Source organism: Pristiophorus japonicus, chromosome 15, assembly GCF_044704955.1.
Source record: "Pristiophorus japonicus isolate sPriJap1 chromosome 15, sPriJap1.hap1, whole genome shotgun sequence".
Lineage (NCBI taxonomy): Eukaryota > Metazoa > Chordata > Chondrichthyes > Pristiophoridae > Pristiophorus > Pristiophorus japonicus.
In genome coordinates this window covers 12,129,200-12,146,206 of record NC_091991.1, presented here as the reverse complement: position 1 = coordinate 12,146,206, position 17,007 = coordinate 12,129,200, and the positions used below count along the sequence as shown (strand labels likewise).

The 17,007-nt window shown below is 48.7% G+C and overlaps 1 protein-coding gene across 2 annotated transcripts in view; it reads left to right on the top strand.

Moving 5' to 3' along the window:
• The first annotated feature begins 3,383 nt into the window (after positions 1-3,383).
• LOC139280605 (plakophilin-2-like) overlaps positions 3,384-17,007 on the top strand; it is an 87,284-nt gene continuing 73,660 nt past the window's right edge. For both annotated transcript variants that reach the window (XM_070900154.1, XM_070900153.1), the window contains exon 1: positions 3,384-3,700. In XM_070900154.1, the coding sequence (XP_070756255.1) occupies positions 3,391-3,700 (310 nt within the window). In that variant the 5' untranslated portion in view covers positions 3,384-3,390. The remainder of the gene's footprint in view (positions 3,701-17,007) is intronic.

Here is a 17,007-nt window from a genome sequence, read left to right as displayed (position 1 = left end):
TGTTGATTTTGCCGGAGCCAGGAGATTCTTCATGAGGCCATAGGTTGTTGCCCCACAGCTAGGAGGGTCGCCCTTCATTTGGTAGCGTTCTTGTCCCCTTCGAGCTTGTTGGCCACAAAGTATTGGTCGAGTCTCTCCACGAAGGCCTTCCAATCGCCTCCTTCTGAGAACTTCTCCAGGATGCCGAATGATCATTGCATTTTCGCACGATTGTTTGTTACCTCGTCGCCAATTGTTACACTCTTAATAAATGGTGAGACTGAGTACTGTATGCAGTGAGCAAGTGTGACCTTAGCTCCTTTAATAAGATTCCAGAGTGCAGGTACCTCGTGGGTGGCCTGCTTATATACTGTGCTCCCAAGGGATGCTGAAATCCCTTGGGACTCCAACAGGTGACCCCTCTGGTGGTCAGGTGTGATGCAGGTTACAAGGGGTTAAATACATAATCGATAACTTCACATTTTCCCACATTACACTCCATCTGCCAAATTTTTGCCCACTCACTGAGCCTGTCTGTAACCCTTTGCAGATTTCTTGTGTCCTCCTCCCAACTTGCTTTCCCACCCATCTTTGTATCATCAGAAAACTTGGCTACATTACACTCGGTCCCTTCATCCAAGTCATTAATATAGATTGTAAATAGTTGAGGCCCCAGCACAGATCCCTAGTTCTGTTTGCCAACCGGAAAATGACCCATTTATCCCGATTCCCTGTTTTCCCTAGAGCAATGCCCTTGTTTTCAATTTGACACCATCCTTAGTTAGCTACGGATGGCTATCCCTTCTCTTACAGTCTTTCCTTCTCATTGGAATATATTTTTGTTGAGAGTTATGAAATATCTCCTTAAATGTCTGCCACTGCTCATCAACCACCCCACACTTTAATCTATTTTCCCAGTCCACTTTAGCCAACTCTGCCCTCATAACTTTGTAGTCTCCTTTGTTTAACGTAAGGACACTGGTTTGAGATCCAACTTTCTCACTCTCCAACTGAATTTGAAATTCAACCATGCTATGGTCACTCATTCCTAGAGGATCCTTTACTAGGAGATCATTTATTAACCTGGTCTCATTACACAGTACCAGATCTAAGATAGACTACACCCACCAGCGACTTTTATCCCCTTATTATTCCTTATGTCCACCCAAACTGATTCAATATCTTGATCTTCTGAGCCAATATCATTTCCCACTAGCGCACTGATCTCATTCTTTACTAACTTATTTCTTTTAATCTAAAATGGAGTTGTTGTGTCCTTAGATGCTCTAACAATGACTCCACGAGGCAGCGTGTTGTACTTGAACTGTAGTGACCTTAGTCCTTTATTAGTTAACTCCAGAGTGAGGATCACACCTGGTGACCTGCCTTTTATACTAGGCCAGGCACACCTGTACAGGTAACCTACAAGTCTCCCACTGCTGTGCCCTCTGGTGGCACACCTTAAGATAGTACCAACAGTAGCCATGTAGGGTACATGACAATAATGTTCAAGGAAACTATCCCGGATGCAGTCTATGAACTCTTCCTCAAGGCTACCCTGGCCAATTTGCTTTGTTCAATCAACATGAAGGTTAAAATTGTACATGATTATTGCTGTTCCTTTATTACAAGCCTCCGTTATTACTTGATTTATACACCATCCAACAGTGTAGCTACTGTTAGGGCCCTGTAGACTACACCCACCAGCAACTTTATCTCTTTATTATTCCTTATCTCCACCAAATTGATTCAATATTTGATCTTCTGAGCCAATTTTATTCTCACTGGTGCACTGATCTCATCCTTTACTAACATATTTTTTTAAATCTGCTATCATCCTAAGTTTACATTCCTGTACTCCACACTGTAACCGTAGACACACCTTATCTACGACCATCGGGCCTGTTTCTTTCATTCAACATCCGATGGGAGTTTCCCCTGAACGTTTTCCATGTCCCAAACTCTCTGTCCAGATTACTCCACAAATGCAGCAGTTTAGGGCACAGATAGATTGAGGCCAGGTTGACACAACAGGTATCTGGGGTCAATTAATCCAGAAGCTAACAGCAGCCTGGCAAAACCTCACTCAATGCCGAGACTCCTACAGCATAGGAGGAAGCCATTCGGCCCATCCTGTCTGTGCCGGATCACTGAAAGAACGATCCAATCAGTCCCACTCCCCCGCTCTTTCCCCACAGCCCTGTAAATGTTTCCATTTCATGTATTTATGCAATTCCCTTTTAAAGGTTATTCCTGAATCTGCTTCCACCGTCCTATCAGTCAGCACATATTCTTCTTCTTAGGCGGTCCCTCGTATCGAGGATGACTTGCTTCCATGTCAAAAAGGGATGAGTTCACAGGTGTTTCAATGAAGGACCTAATATTCCAGATCTCGAACTACACATTGAAGGGCGGAAGATGTCTGTGGGTGGATTTTTTTAACGTGGGGTGGCCGTTGCACACCAGCCACCACACGGGTTTGACAGAGCCAGGTCTTGGTCCAGTGGCAAGGATTACCCAAGGCGACTGGAGACCTGCTCTGCTGCATGGACCTAGTGCGCACACATGTATCGCAGTGTGGGCTGGGCCCGTGCTGCCCCCTGGGCCCTCGGCTCTTCTGAGCCCCGTAACTCACGCCTATTGTGAGCCCATATCACGTCGCTCTGCAATCTCTCGCGCTCCTTCACCCTGACCTCGCCGCTCCTGCTGTACCTGTCCACGCTCCAATCACCGACCTGGTTTATGGTGACGTCCAATCCAGTTGTCCTCTTCAGAACTGTCGCCCTCCCAGACCGACTCGCACTAAATAAGGAGACCAAAAACTGCACGCAGTACTCTAGGTGTGGTCTTACCAACGCCCTGTACAGTTGTAGCAGGACTTCCCCGTTTTTATACTCCATCCCCCTTGCCAATAAAGGCCATCATTCCATTTGCCTTCCTGATTCTTTGCTGTACCTGCATGCTAACTTTTTGTGTTTCATGTACAAGAACACCCAGATCCCTCAGCATTTTGTAATCTCTCCCCATTTATATAATAATTTGCTTTTTTATTTTTGCTACCAAAGTGGATAACCTCACATTTTCCCACATTATTCTCTATTTGCCATTTTTTGCCCACTCACGGAGCCATTCTATATCCCTTTGTAGATTATTTGCGTCCTCACAACTTGCTTTCCCACCTATCTTGCTAAGCACTCTCTAAAAAAAAAAGTTCTCCTAAATGCAATTTAGGAATTCTGTGTCCTCTCTCCCTTTTACTCATGATGATACTCATTATTGAAATAAGGTTTGCAATAATAAACTCAACATGCAGCAAGATGCAAATTGCAGTCACAGTGGGAGGAAGCAGTGTGGCTGTGCAACGAGGAAGTGTTGCAATGTTGGTTGAGCATTGTGTCGGGGTGGGACTACATGTTGCACAGGCACACCTTTCCCCCTGCAAGGGCACCTGTAGGCGGGGGCAGAGAGGCTGCAAAAACAAGGGCAGGGAGCCGGCCTCACACACCGCTCGCTGGCCCCCGGACAGACGCCGTGATGGCAGCCAGCGCTGGGGGTTTTATCCGCACCGTACTGGCCCGGGACCTGCTCGCAGACTCCAGCCTGGCCTTCCCGTCCGAAGAGAGGCTCAAACGCTCCCAGCTCCAGCTGGACGACAAAAACTTCCGACTCCGGCAGCAAGTCACTCTCAGCATGTCCCGCAGCTCCAGGAAGGCCAGCACAGGTGAGCTGGGGGTTGGGGGTGATCCAGGTGAGGAGGAGGAGAGGGGGATCCAGGTGAGCTGGGGTTTAGGGGTGATCCAGGTGAGCTGCAGGTTAGGGGTGATCCAGGTGAGCTGGGGTTTAGGGGTGATCCAAGTGAGCTGGGGTTTAGGGGTGATCCAGGTGAGCTGGGGGTTCGGGTGATCCAGATGAGCTGGGGGGGTGGCTGATCCAGGTGAGCTGGGGGGGTGATCCAGGTGAGCTGGGGTGGGGTGTGATCCAGGTGAGCTGGGGTGGGGCGTGATCCAGGTGAGCTGGGGGGGGTGATCCAGGTGAGCTGGAGGCAGAGGGTGGTGATCCAGGTGAGCTGCGGGGAAGGGGGGGTGCTCCACGTGAGCTGGAGTGGGGGTGATCCAGATGAGCTGGGGGGGGTGATCCAGGTGAGCTGGGGGGGGGGGTGATCCAGGTGAGCTGGGGAGGGGTGATCCAGGTGAGCTGGGGGGGGGGTGATCCAGGTGAGCTGGAGTGGGGGTGATCCAGGTGAGCTGGGGGGTGGGGGTGATCCAGGTGAGCTTGGGGGGGGTGATCCAGGTGAGCTGGAGTGGGGGTGATCCAGGTGAGCTAGAGTGGGGGTGATCCAGGTGAGCGGGGGGGGGTGATCCAGGTGAGCTGGAGTGGGGGTGATCCAGGTGAGCTGGGGGGGGGTGATCCAGGTGAGCTGGGGAGGGGTGATCCAGGTGAGCTGGGGGGGGGTGATCCAGGTGAGCTGGAGTGGGGGTGATCCAGGTGAGCTGGGGGGTGGGGGTGATCCAGGTGAGCTTGGGGGGGGTGATCCAGGTGAGCTGGAGTAGATATGATCCAGGTGAGCTGGGGGGTGGGGGTGATCCAGGTGAGCTTGGGGGGGGTGATCCAGGTGAGCTGGAGTGGGGGTGATCCAGGTGAGCTAGAGTGGGGGTGATCCAGGTGAGCTGTGGGGGGGGTGATCCAGGTGAGTTTGGGGGGGGGTAATCCAGGTGAGCTGGGGGGGTGATCCAGGTGAGCTGGGGGGGTGATCCAGGTGAGCTGGAGGCAGAGGGTGGTGATCCAGGTGAGCTGGGGGGAGTGATCCAGGTGAGCTGGGGTGGGGCATGATCCAGGTGAGCTGGGGTGGGGCATGATCCAGGTGAGCTGGAGGCAGAGGGTGGTGATCCAGGTGAGCTGGGGCAGGGGGGGTGATCCAGGTGAGCTGGAGGCAGAGGGTGGTGATCCAGGTGAGCTGGGGCAGGGGGGGTGATCCAGGTGAGCTGGAGGCAGAGGGTGGTGATCCAGGTGAGCTGGGGCAGGGGGGGTGATCCAGGTGAGCTGGAGGCAGAGGGTAGTGATCCAGGTGAGCTGGTGTGGGGGTGATCCAGGTGAGCTGGGGCGGGGGGGTGATCCAGGTGAGCTGGTGTGGGGGTGATCCAGGTGAGCTGGGGGGTTGGGGGTGATCCAGGTGAGCTGGGGCAGGAGGGGTGATCCAGGTGAGCTGGGGAGGTGGGTGTGATCCAGGTAAACTGTGGTGGGGGTGCCTGTGGGAGGGAGGGGGTGTCTGGGTGATCTAGGTGAGCTGGAGAGGTGGGGGGGGCGCGAGGAGGTGTCTGTGTGATCCAGGTGAATGGCAGGGGGTGTCTGGGTGATCCAGATGTCTGTGTATTGCAGTGGCAAGGGGGGGAGATACAAAGAGCAGGAACAGGTATTTACACCCTGTGTTTAAAAAAAGGTTATAAGAAAAATTAGATCCAGGTAAGCAGGAAATATAAAGGGTTATAATTACAAATTAAGGACAACGAAAGAAAATAGTAAATGCCGGAGTTACCTGCTTACTAAAAGGCTGGTAAATATGTGAAACAGATTACCAGTGCAAATAGAAATATTATTGGGTTTCAAGAAGGTACTAAACACGGATCCGGAGTTATTGCAAACACAACAAGGGGACACTGTGGATAGGTGGGTTAGATGGACCAAAGGGAATTTTGCTGATGATACAAAGATGGGTAGGCGAGTAAATTGTGAGGAGGACACAAAAAATCTGCAAAGGGATTATAGAAAGGCTAACTGAGTGGGCAAAAGTTTGGCAGATGGAGTATATTGTGGGAAAATGTGAGGTTATCCACTTTGGCAGAAAAAATAGAAAGGCAAATTATAATTTAAATGGAGAAAAATTGCAAAGTGCTGCAGTACAGAGAGGCCTGGGGTCCTTGTGCATGAAACACAAAGTTAGTATGCAGGTACAGCAAGTAATCAGGAAGGCAAATGGAATGTTGGCCTTTATCGCAAGAGGGATAGAGTATAAGAGCAGCGAAGACCTGCTACAACTGTACAGGGTATTGGTGCCACACCGGGAGTACTGCGTACAGTTTTGGTCTCCGTATTTAAGGAAGGAAATACTTGCATTGGAGGCTGTTCAGAGAAGGTTCACTAGGTTGATTCCAGAGATGAGGGGGTTGACTTATGAAGATAGGTTGAGTAGGTTGGGCCGATACAAATTGGAGTTCAGAAGAATGAGAGGTGATCTTATTGAAACATATAAGATAATGAGGGGGCTCGACAAGGTGGATGCAGTGAGGATATTTCCACTCCGAGGGGAAACCAAAACTAGGATATATTGTCTCAAAATAAGGGGCTGCCCATTTAAAACTGAGATGAGGAAGAATTTCTTCTCTCAGAGAGTTGTAAATCTGTGGAATTCTCTGACCTAGAGAGCTGTGGAGGCTGGGTCATTGAATATATTTAAGGTGGAGATGGACAGATTTTTGAGCGATAAGGGTTATGGAGAGCGGGCAGGAAATGAAGCTGAGTCCATGATCAGATCAGCCATGATCTTATTGAATGGCGGAGCAGGCTCAAGGAGCCAGGTGGCCTTCTCCTGTTCCTATTTCTTATGTTCTAACACTGTGGATAGGAGGGTTTGATTGAACTCCCCTGGCAGATACTTGCAGGTGTAGGTAGGGTCCCTATCTCCCAGGAAATCAGGCTTACAGAGCTAGATTTACCAGCACCCCAGTGCGTCAGATTGCCTGGAAAATTTTAATTTAAATGGACAGATGACCGGTGTCTGGCTCCGGATCGGGAAGCATTTCTTGCCTAGCCAATTGCCCTCCGCTCACCAGAGAATCTCCCCCAGAGTGTCACAAACTCCTGAAGGTCAAACTCTGTAGACATGTTGGCAGACAATGTGGTGGCAACACTGAGGCTGTCAAAATATGTGAGCTGTGTTTTGTTTGCTATCAAAGGGTCAGGAAAGACTCGGGGAAGGACTTCTCATTGATTTATTTCATTTTTTTTTAAACCACAATTTTTTTTGCCGTGTGGAGATGCTGAATTATGATCTCCCTCGTTGCTGGCTGTCTTTTCAGATGAGACGTTAAATCGAGGCCCCCATCTGTTCTCTCAGGTGGGCATAAAAGATCCCACAGCCACTATTTTATTGAGTTATATCGAACGTACAGCACAGAAACAGACCATTCGGCCCTTCAGGTCCGTGCCGGTGTTTATGCTCCACACCAGCCTCCTCCCACCCCTCTTCATCTCACCCCATCACCATATCCTTCTATTCCTTTCTCCCTCGTGTGTTTATCCAGCTTCCCCTTAAATGCATCGATACTATTCGCCTCAACCCCTCCCCGTGGCAGCGAGTTCCACATTCTCACCACTCTCTGGGTAAAGATGTTTCTCCTGAATTCCCGATTGGATTTATTAGTGACTATCTGATATTAATGGCCCCTAGTTCTGGTCTCCCCCACAAGTGGAAACATCTCTACATCTAACCTTTCGAACCCTTTCAAAATTTTAAGGTCCTCCATTGGGTCACCCCTCAGCCTTCCGCTTTCTAGAGAAAAGAGCCCCGGCCTGTTCATCCTTTCCTAGTCGGTATAACCTCTAAGATGCTGGTGCTGGGAGTTCCCATTCCTTCATCAGCTGTTCACTGCCTCCGCTCCTTTAACACTTCGGGATAGATATTCACAAAAACATCAAGAAGGAAATGGCTAGTCAGGACTGGAAAGAAAGGACTTGCATTTCTGCAGTGCCTTTCAAGTTCAAGATGTCCCAAAGCGCTTTACAGCCAATGAAGTACTTTTGGAGTGTAGTCACTGGTGTAATGTGGGAAAGGCAGCAGCCAATCTCCACACAGCAAGCTCCCACAAAACAATGTGATAATGACCAGGTAATCTGTTCAGAAATAAAATGAAAAGGCGGGAAATACTCAGCAGGTCAGGCAGCATCTGTGGAGAGAGAGAGAGTTACGTTTCAGGTTGATGGTGAATGGCCTGAAACGTTAACTCTCTTTCTCTTTCCACTAAGTTGGTCAGTAATGATGGTGAGAAACTTGATTTCCTCAGCCTAGTCCACAGACGCTGCCTGACACGCTATTTCCAGCATTTTCTCTTTTTTAAAATAAATTTCAGACTTCAAAATGGTGTCTTAGAATCTTTTAGGGATAGATTCAGGTGACCATCTCTGCAGAGATTCCATCATTGATCTGTTGGTGAAACATTCCCTAGCTGAAGGATAAGGTTAGCATTCTGCAATAGCAACAACTTGAACTGATATAGTGTCCTTAACATAACTAAATGTCCCAAGTGTCCTGATACAGCACAGTGACCCCAGAGATAAGGTGCAGTCAAAGCTTAGTTGGTCAGTAATGATGTCCGGTATGACGGTGAGAAACTTGATTGCCTCATCCTCGTTCATTATTGAAAGTGAAAGGAGGTTAAAAGTAAGGTCTGTAAGGCCATGGAGGAACAATCCAGAAGGCTTTAGGAGATACTTTCTGGTGGGAATTGACTAACCGGTAAAGAGACCTCCCTCACTGAGGAATGAGTCATGAGCCTGAGGTAGACAACATCTTGTGAAGCATGGAAGGAAATAGAGGCCTATTCCTTTCAGAAACAACACCTACCATAGACTTTGAATAAACAGGTGGCATTATCTGAACCAGAATTATCATTCCTAAATAAGAAGTTGGAATTTAGCTTCATGCTCACCCTAAAAACTCAGAGTCAGAACAGAACCTGACCCTGGAAGGAAGTGTAGCGAGGCTGCCCCTCCCCTCCCTCATGGAGTACATAGCCCCAGAGCACTTTGATTTATAAGAACATAAGAAATAGGAGCAGGAGTAGGCCATTTGGCCCCTCGATCCTGCTCCGCCATTTAATAAGATCATGGCTGATCTGATCGTGACCTCCATTCCATTTCTCTAACCCACTCCCCATAACCCTTCACTCCATTATCATTCAAAAATCTGTCTATCTCCACCTTAAATATATTCATTCAATGACCCAGCCTCCTCAGCTCTCTAGGGGAAGAAAATTCCACAGATTTACAACCCTCTGAGAGAAGAAATTCCTCCTCATTTCTGTTTTAAATGGGCGACCCCTTATTCTGAGACTATGCCCCCTAGTTCTAGATTCCCCCATGAGGGAAAACATCCTCTCTGCATCTACCCTGTCAAGCCCCCTCAGAATCTTATATGTTTCAATAAGATCACCTTTCATTCTGCTAAACTTCAATGAGTATAGGCCCAACCTGCTCAACCTTTCTTAATATGACAACCTCTTCATTTCAGGAATCAACCTAGTGAACCTTCTCTGAACTGCCTCCAATGCAAGTATGTCCTTCCTTAAATAAGGAGACCAAAACTGTACGCAGTACTCCAGGTGTGGTCTTACCAATACCCTGTACAGTTGTAGCAGGACTTCTCTGCTTTTATAAGAACATAAGAAATAGTAGCCGGAGTAGGCCATATGACCCCTCGAGCCTGCTCCGCCATTTAATGCGATCATGGCTGATCCGATCATGGACTCAGCTCCACTTCCCTGCCCGCTTTCCATAACCCCTTATTCCCTTATTGTTTAAGAAACTGTCTATATCTGTCCTAAATTTATTCAATATCCCAGCTTCCTCAGCTCTCTGAGGCAGCTGTGGATCCACAACCCTCTGAGAGAAGAAATTTCTCCTCATTTCAGTTTTAAATGGGCGGCCCCTTATTCTAAGATCATGCCCTCTAGTTCTAGTCTCCCCTATCAGTGGAAACATCCTCTCTGCATCCACCTTGTCAAGCCCCCTCATAATCTTATACATTTCGATAAGATCACCTCATATTCTTCTGAATTCCAATGAGTAGAGGCCCAACCTACTCAACCTTTCCTCATAAGTCAACCCCCTCATCTCTGGAATCAACCTTGTGAACCTTCTCTGAACTGTCTCCAAAGCAAGTATATCCTTTCGTAAATATAGAAACCAAAACTGCACGCAGTATTCCAGGTGTGGCCTCACCAATATCCTGTACAACTGGAGCAAGACTTCCCTGCTTTTACACTCCATTCCCTTTGCAATAAAGGCCAAGATTCCATTGGCCTTCCTGATCACTTGCTGTACCTGCATACTATCCTTTTGTGTTTCGTGCACAAGGACCCCCAGGTCCCGCTGTACTGCAACACTTTACAATCTTTCTCCATTTAAATAATAACTTGTTCTTTGATTTTTTTTCTGCCAAAGTACATGACCTCACACTTTCCAACATTATACTCCATCTGCCAAATTTTTGCCCACTCACTTAGCCTGTCTATGTCCTTTTGAAGATTTTTTGTGTCCTCCTCACAACTTGCTTTCCCACCTATCTTTGTATCATCAGCAAACTTGGCTACATTACACTCGGTCCCTTCATCCAAGTCATTAATATAGATTGTAAATAGTTGAGGCCCCAGCACCGACCCCTGTGGCACCCCACTAGTTACAGTTTGCCAACCTGAAAATGACCCATTTATCCCGACTCTCTGTTTTCTGTTAGTCAATCTTCTCTCCATGCTAATATATTACCCCCAACCATGTGAACTTTTATCTTGTGCGGTAACCTTTTATGTGGCACCTTATCGAATGCTTTCTGGAAATCCAATTACACCACATCCACTGGTTCCCCCTTATCCACCCTGCTCATTACATCCTCAAAGAACTCCAGCAAATTTGTCAAACATGATTTCCCTTTCATAAAACCATGCTGACTCTGCTTGACTGCAATATGATTTTCTAAATGTCCTGCTACTACTTCCTCAATGATGGACTCCAGCATTTTCCCAATGACAGATGTTAGGCTAACTGGTCTATAGTTTCCTGCTTTCTCTCTCTCTCCTTTCTTAAATAGGGGTGTTACATTTGCGGTTTTCCAGTCCGCTGGGACCACCCCAGAATCCAGAGGATTTTAGTAGATTACAACCAATGTATCCACTATCTCTTCAGCCACTTCTTTTAAGACCTTAGGATGCAGGCCATCAGGTCCAGGGGACTTGTCCAACTTTAGTCCCATTAATTTGCCTAGTACTTTATCTCTAGTGATAGTGATATTCCAGGGCCTGGCGCTAAAGCTCTATTTATAGTGTCAACCTGCAGTGGTGTTCTCACACAGGGCGGCCCACGATGAGAACACTACCACAGGTCGGGGCTATAAATAGAGCTGGAACACCAGGCCCTGGAACATCATGGGCGAAGGTAGGGCGAATGAGGGTACAGGGCCCAAAAGAGCCGAGGGCCCAGGGGCAACACGGGCCAGCCCGCACTGCGATCCTTTTCAGAATGGTAGGCAGTGACTAGTGGAGTGCACAGGGCTCAGTGCTGGGACCCCAGCTCTTTACAATATACATTAATGATTTAGACGAAGGAATTGAGTGTAATATCTCCAAGTTTGCAGATGACACTAAATTGGGTGGCGGTGTGAGTTGTGAGGAGGATGCTAAGAGGCTGCAGGGTGACTTGGGCAGGTTAGGTGAGTGGGCAAATGCATGGCAGATGCAGTACACTGTGGATAAATGTGAGGTTATCCACTTTGGGGGCAAAAACACGAAGGCAGAATATTATCTGGATGGCAGCAGATTAGGAAAAGGGGAGGTGCAACGAGACCTGGGTGTCATGGTTCATCAGTCACTGAAAGTGGGCATGCAGGTACAGCAGGCAGTGAAGAAGGCAAATGATATGTTGGCCTTCATAGCTAGGGGATTTGAGTATAGGAGCAGGGAGGTCTTACTGCAGTTGTACAGAGCCTTAGTGAGGCCTCACCTGGAATATTGTGTACAGTTTTGGTCTCCTAGTCTGAGAAAGGATGTTCTTGCTATTGAGGGAGTGCAGCGAAAGTTCACCAGACTGATTCCAGGGATGGTTGGACTCATATGAGGAGAGACTGTATCAACTGGGCCTTTATTCACTGGCGTTTAGAAGGATGAGAGGGGATCTCATAGAAATGTATAAGATTCTGACGGGACCGGACAGGTTAGATGCGGGAAGAATGTTCCCGATGTTGGGGAAGTCCAGAACCAGGGGACATAGTCTTAGAATAAGGGGTAGGCCATTTAGGACCGAGATGAAGAGAAACTTCTTCAGTCAGTGATTTGTTAACCTGTGGAATTCCCTGCCGCAGAGAGTTGTTGATGCCAGTTCATTGGATATATTCAAGAGGGAGTTAGATATGGCCCTTACAGTTAAGGGAATCAAGGGGTATGGAGAGAAAGCAGGAAAGGGGTACTGAGGGAATGATCAGCCATGATCTTATTGAATGGCGGTGCAGGCTCAAAGGGCCGAATGGCCTACTCCTGCACCTATTTTCTATGTTTCTATGATATGTGTGTGCACAAGGTCTGTGCAGCAGAGCAGGTCTCCAGTCATCCTGGTTAACCCTTGCCACTGGATAAAGGCCGATCTCTGTCCAGCCCGTGTGGTGGCTGATCTGCAACAGTCACCACACGTTAAAAAAAATCCACGCACAGACATCTTCCACCCCCTCAACTGGGGTTCAGGACTGGAACATCGGGTCCTTCACTGAAACATCTGTGAACTCTCGTGGAAGCAAGTCATCCTCGTTCGAGGGACCGCCTATGAATGAATGTCACACTCTGTTTCTCATTACCCCTATCGCTATCCTGCACTTTTGCCTTCTCCTTTCTCTTTGATTTTTTTAATTTCCGCTCACCGGATTTCCCCCCCCCCCCACTATTTTGTTCAAAGTCCTTGGCATTGCATGGAGCATAAATTCAGTGCGGACATAGTTTGCGAAACACCATGGAGGCTTGTTGGACTCTCCTGCTCGGGAGACTTTGTAAACAGATCAATTTTACTTCAAATATTTGAAGAATGGCAATTATCCCCTTTCAGCTCAGTAAACATTCATCATTTCAAACCTTTTGCAGCCAGCATCACTCGGGTAGAAGTCAAGCCATGCCAATGTGATTCTGCCTGGTTGGATCCTAGATTGATGCTACAAGTGTCAGACCAGCTGGTGCAGTGTAATAGTACCCGGAGTGCCTCGGCTATTGAGGTGAATTGACAATTTCCTTTCTAAATCCATCCTCCACTCCCCCTCCCGCTCCTCTTCAGTGACCCTCTTTAAAACCCACCTCTTTGACCAAGGATTTGGCCATCCCTCCTGATCTCTCCTTTGGCTCAGCATCCATGTGTAACCTCTGTGAAGAACCTGGGACATTTTTCTACATCATTGTTGTTGTATTGTGAAACAGGGACTGGTGATGACTCTGCAGCCAAAGGAGATAGTCAGAGGCACTTCAGAAACTCCCGTGCCTAATGTGGATCATTCTCAGGGAAGATTTTGTCAGTGGAGATCACTAACAAGAGGGGTAGGAAGTAAATGGAGACTCACATCATCTGCAGCAGAGATAGGTTACCACTGGATTGTGCCTGCTGACAATCATCAGTACATTCGCTGTGGTGCTGAACTGGTTCTGAATGTTAATTGTGTTATAGATGCAGACTATAGATACACTCTCTGTGTAGTCACTGTATAGTTGCATAAGATGGAGACTTGTTACCTGATGTACTAACAATAAGGCTTACACTGTGTACATACTATGCTGGCACCATTAGAGGGTACAACTGGTGGAGACCGGGGTTTCCTGCCCCTGTGGCAGAGGCTGTCCACCAGAGGGCACTGCGGTAGGAGACCTGAGGGTCACCTGCATAGGTGTGCAGGGCCCAGTATAAAAGGCTGCCCACCATGCTTGTGCCTCACTCTGGAGTTTGGAGTTTGAGTACAACACATTGCCTCGTGGAGTCATTCATAAGTACATTAGAGACATAATAAATTGCACATGTCTGGGCCTGAATCTTACCTCCCCCTCATCAGTCCCACTCCATCCAGTGTCGGGAACTGCCCCTCTGACAGTGCGGCACTCCCTCTGTACTGCCTCAACCTCTTGCCGAACCTGAAGTAACATGGTGGGATACTGGTGTCTGAGCTCTAGACGTGTTTGTTCTAAATGCCTCCTGCCGTTATTTTGAACATTAACGTGTTTCGTACAAACTGTTGAATTAAAGAGGAATTTCGACAGATGAGCTTCTGCATGCTGGTATTCCACGGTGGAAATTCGAGAACCGGGTTCCTTCCCAAAGAAAGAAAGACTTGCATTTCTTTCGCGCCTTTCATGACCACCGGACGTCCCAACGCGCCTTGCAGCCAATGAAGTGCTTCTTGAACAAAATCAAGCAATTCTGTTACTATCTGTAAACTTGAATCCTGCTTCCCCCATGCTAGCAGATTTTGGGATGAGATTAGACTCTGCCCTGCCTTTGGATATCTCCTGTGGCATTGCTCTCATTTTAATAGTGTCCGCCATGGCCCAGTGGGTTGCACATTGAGTCAGAGAGTTATAGGTTCGAGTCCCACTCCAGAGATATGAGCATAAAATCTAGGCTAACATTTTGGTGCTCCGTCTGCTCTCTCGGGTGAACATAAAAGATCCCAAGGCATTATTTCGGAGAAGAGCAGAGAAGTTCTCCCCAGTGTCCTGGTCAATATTTCGCCCTCAACCAACACCAAAAAACAAATGATCTGGTCATTATCACATTGCTGTTTGTGGGAGCTTGCTGTGCGTAAATTAGCCACCACGTTTCCTACGTTATAACAGTGACAACTTCAAAAATCCGACAGTGCGGCATTCTCTCAGAACTGCCCCTCCGACAGTGCGCCGCTCCCTCTGTACTGCCCCTCCGACAGTGCGCCGCTCCCTCTGTACCGGCCCTCCGACAGTGCGCCGCTCCCTCTGTACCGGCCCTCCGACAGTGCGCCGCTCCCTCTGTACCGGCCCTCCGACAGTGCGCCACTCCCTCTGTACCGGCCCTCCGACAGTGCGCCGCTCCCTCTGTACCGGCCCTCCGACAGTGCGCCGCTCCCTCTGTACCGGCCCTCCGACAGTGCGCCGCTCCCTCGACTGCCCCTCCGACAGTACGCCGCTCCCTCTGTACTGCCCCTTCGACAGTGCGCCGCTCCCTCTGTACTGCCCCTCCGACAGTGCGCCGCTCCCTCTGTACTGCACTGGAGTATCAGCCAGGATTTTATGCTCAAGTCTCTGAAGCGGGACCCGAACCCACAACCTTCGGACTCAGAGGTGAGACTGCTACCCACTGAACCACAGCTGACAACTTTTATAATGTCATGGAGTGAGAAAAGCTTTTGGAAAACTGTTATAAGTAACCACTTCCCAGTTTTGTACTACGGTGAAGTGTAACCAGGGTTACCTTTTAGTGAATATAGTGAAATAATGGGCTACACCTTGGTATGAACCCTCTATGGCCTCTTCCCTCCCAAACCTGTAACCTCTCCGGCCCTACGATCCTCCAAGATGTCTGCACTCCACCAATTCTGATCTCTTGTGCGTCCCTGATTTTAATCGCTCCACCTTTGGCAGCCGTGCCTTCAGCTGCTTGGGGCCCCCAGCTCTGGAACTCCTTCCCTAAACTTCTCTGCCCCTCTATCTCTCTCCTCTCCTTTCAGCAGCTCCTTAAAACCTCCCTCTGACCAACCTGTCGAATATCGAAACAGAAACATAGAAATCTACAGTGCAGAAGGAGGCCATTTTGGCACATCTTGTCTGGTTCACTAATGTCCTTTAGGGAAGGATATCGCTTCCTTAACACTGTCCTGACCTGGTCTGGCCAACATGTGTCTCCAGACCCACAGCAAAGTGCCCTTTTGAAATGGCATAGCGAGCCATTCAGTTGTATTCAAGAAGGTGGCTCACCATCACCTCCTCGAGGGCAATTAGGGATGGGCAATAAATGCTGATCTTGCCAGCGACGCCCACATCCAGGAATGAATAAAATATATGTTGGCCGGTGAGACATTTTGCTCGATAATCGCTTTGGGATGTTTTACTATGTTAAAGGCGCTATATGAATGCAAGTTGTTGTGTGTAAAATCGCTGTTCCCTTCCATTGCAAAGCTTGAACTCCAGGGTAATGTTTTGCCAGTTGCATATGTTGCACTCTCATCATCATAGGCAGTCCCTCGGAATCGAGGAAGACTTGCTAACATGAGTTCTTAGGTGACCGAACAGTCCAATACGGGAACCACAGTCCCTGTCACAGGTGGGACAGACAGTCGTTGAAGGAAAGGGAGGGTGGGACTGGTTTGTCGCACGCTCCTTCCGCTGCCTGCGCTTGGTTTCTGCATGCTCTCGGCGACGAGACTCGAGGTGCTCAGTGCCCTCCCGGATGCTCTTCCTCCACTTAGGGCGGTCTTTGGCCAGGGACTCCCAGGTGTCAGTGGGGATGTTGCACGTTATCAGGGAGACTTTGAGGGTTTCCTCTGCCCACCTTTGGCTTGTTTGCAGTGAAGGAGTTCCGAGTAGAGCGCTTGCTTTGGGAGTCTTGTGTCTGGCATGCGAACAATGTGGCCTGCCCAGCGGAGCTAATCGAGTGTGGTCAGTGCTTCGATGCTGGGGATGTTGGCCTAGTCGAGGCTGCTTACATCCTCCCAGGGATTTGCAGGATCGAAAGGTGACATCACAGCCAAGGGGGTAAGTGATTGGCTAGTGATTGGTAAGTAGTTTTTCTTTTTCTTTTCTATATCAGTAAGTAACCTTTAGCATTGTTGTTGCCAATTTAAGTGTATCTGAAGGTTAAGTCATGGCAGGAGAGCTTGGACACGTGTTATGCTCCTCCTGTACTATGTGGGAAGTCAGGGATGCCTCTGGTGTCCCTGACGACTACATGTGCAGGAAGTGCATCCGCCTGCAGCTCCTGACGGACTGCATTGCAGCACTGGAGCTGTGGGTGGATGAACTCTGGAGCATCCACGATGCTGAGAATGATGTGAATAGTAAGTTTAGTGAGTTGGTCTTACCGCAGGTAAAGGGCACACAGCCAGATAGGGAATGGATGACCAACAGGAAGAGCAGTGCAAGGAAGGTAGTGCAGGGGTCCCCTGCGGTCATCCCCTGCAAAACAGATACATCGCTTTGGGTACTGTTGAGGGGGATGACTCATCGGGGGGGCGGGGGCAGCAGCAGCCAAGTTCATGGCACCGTGGGTGGC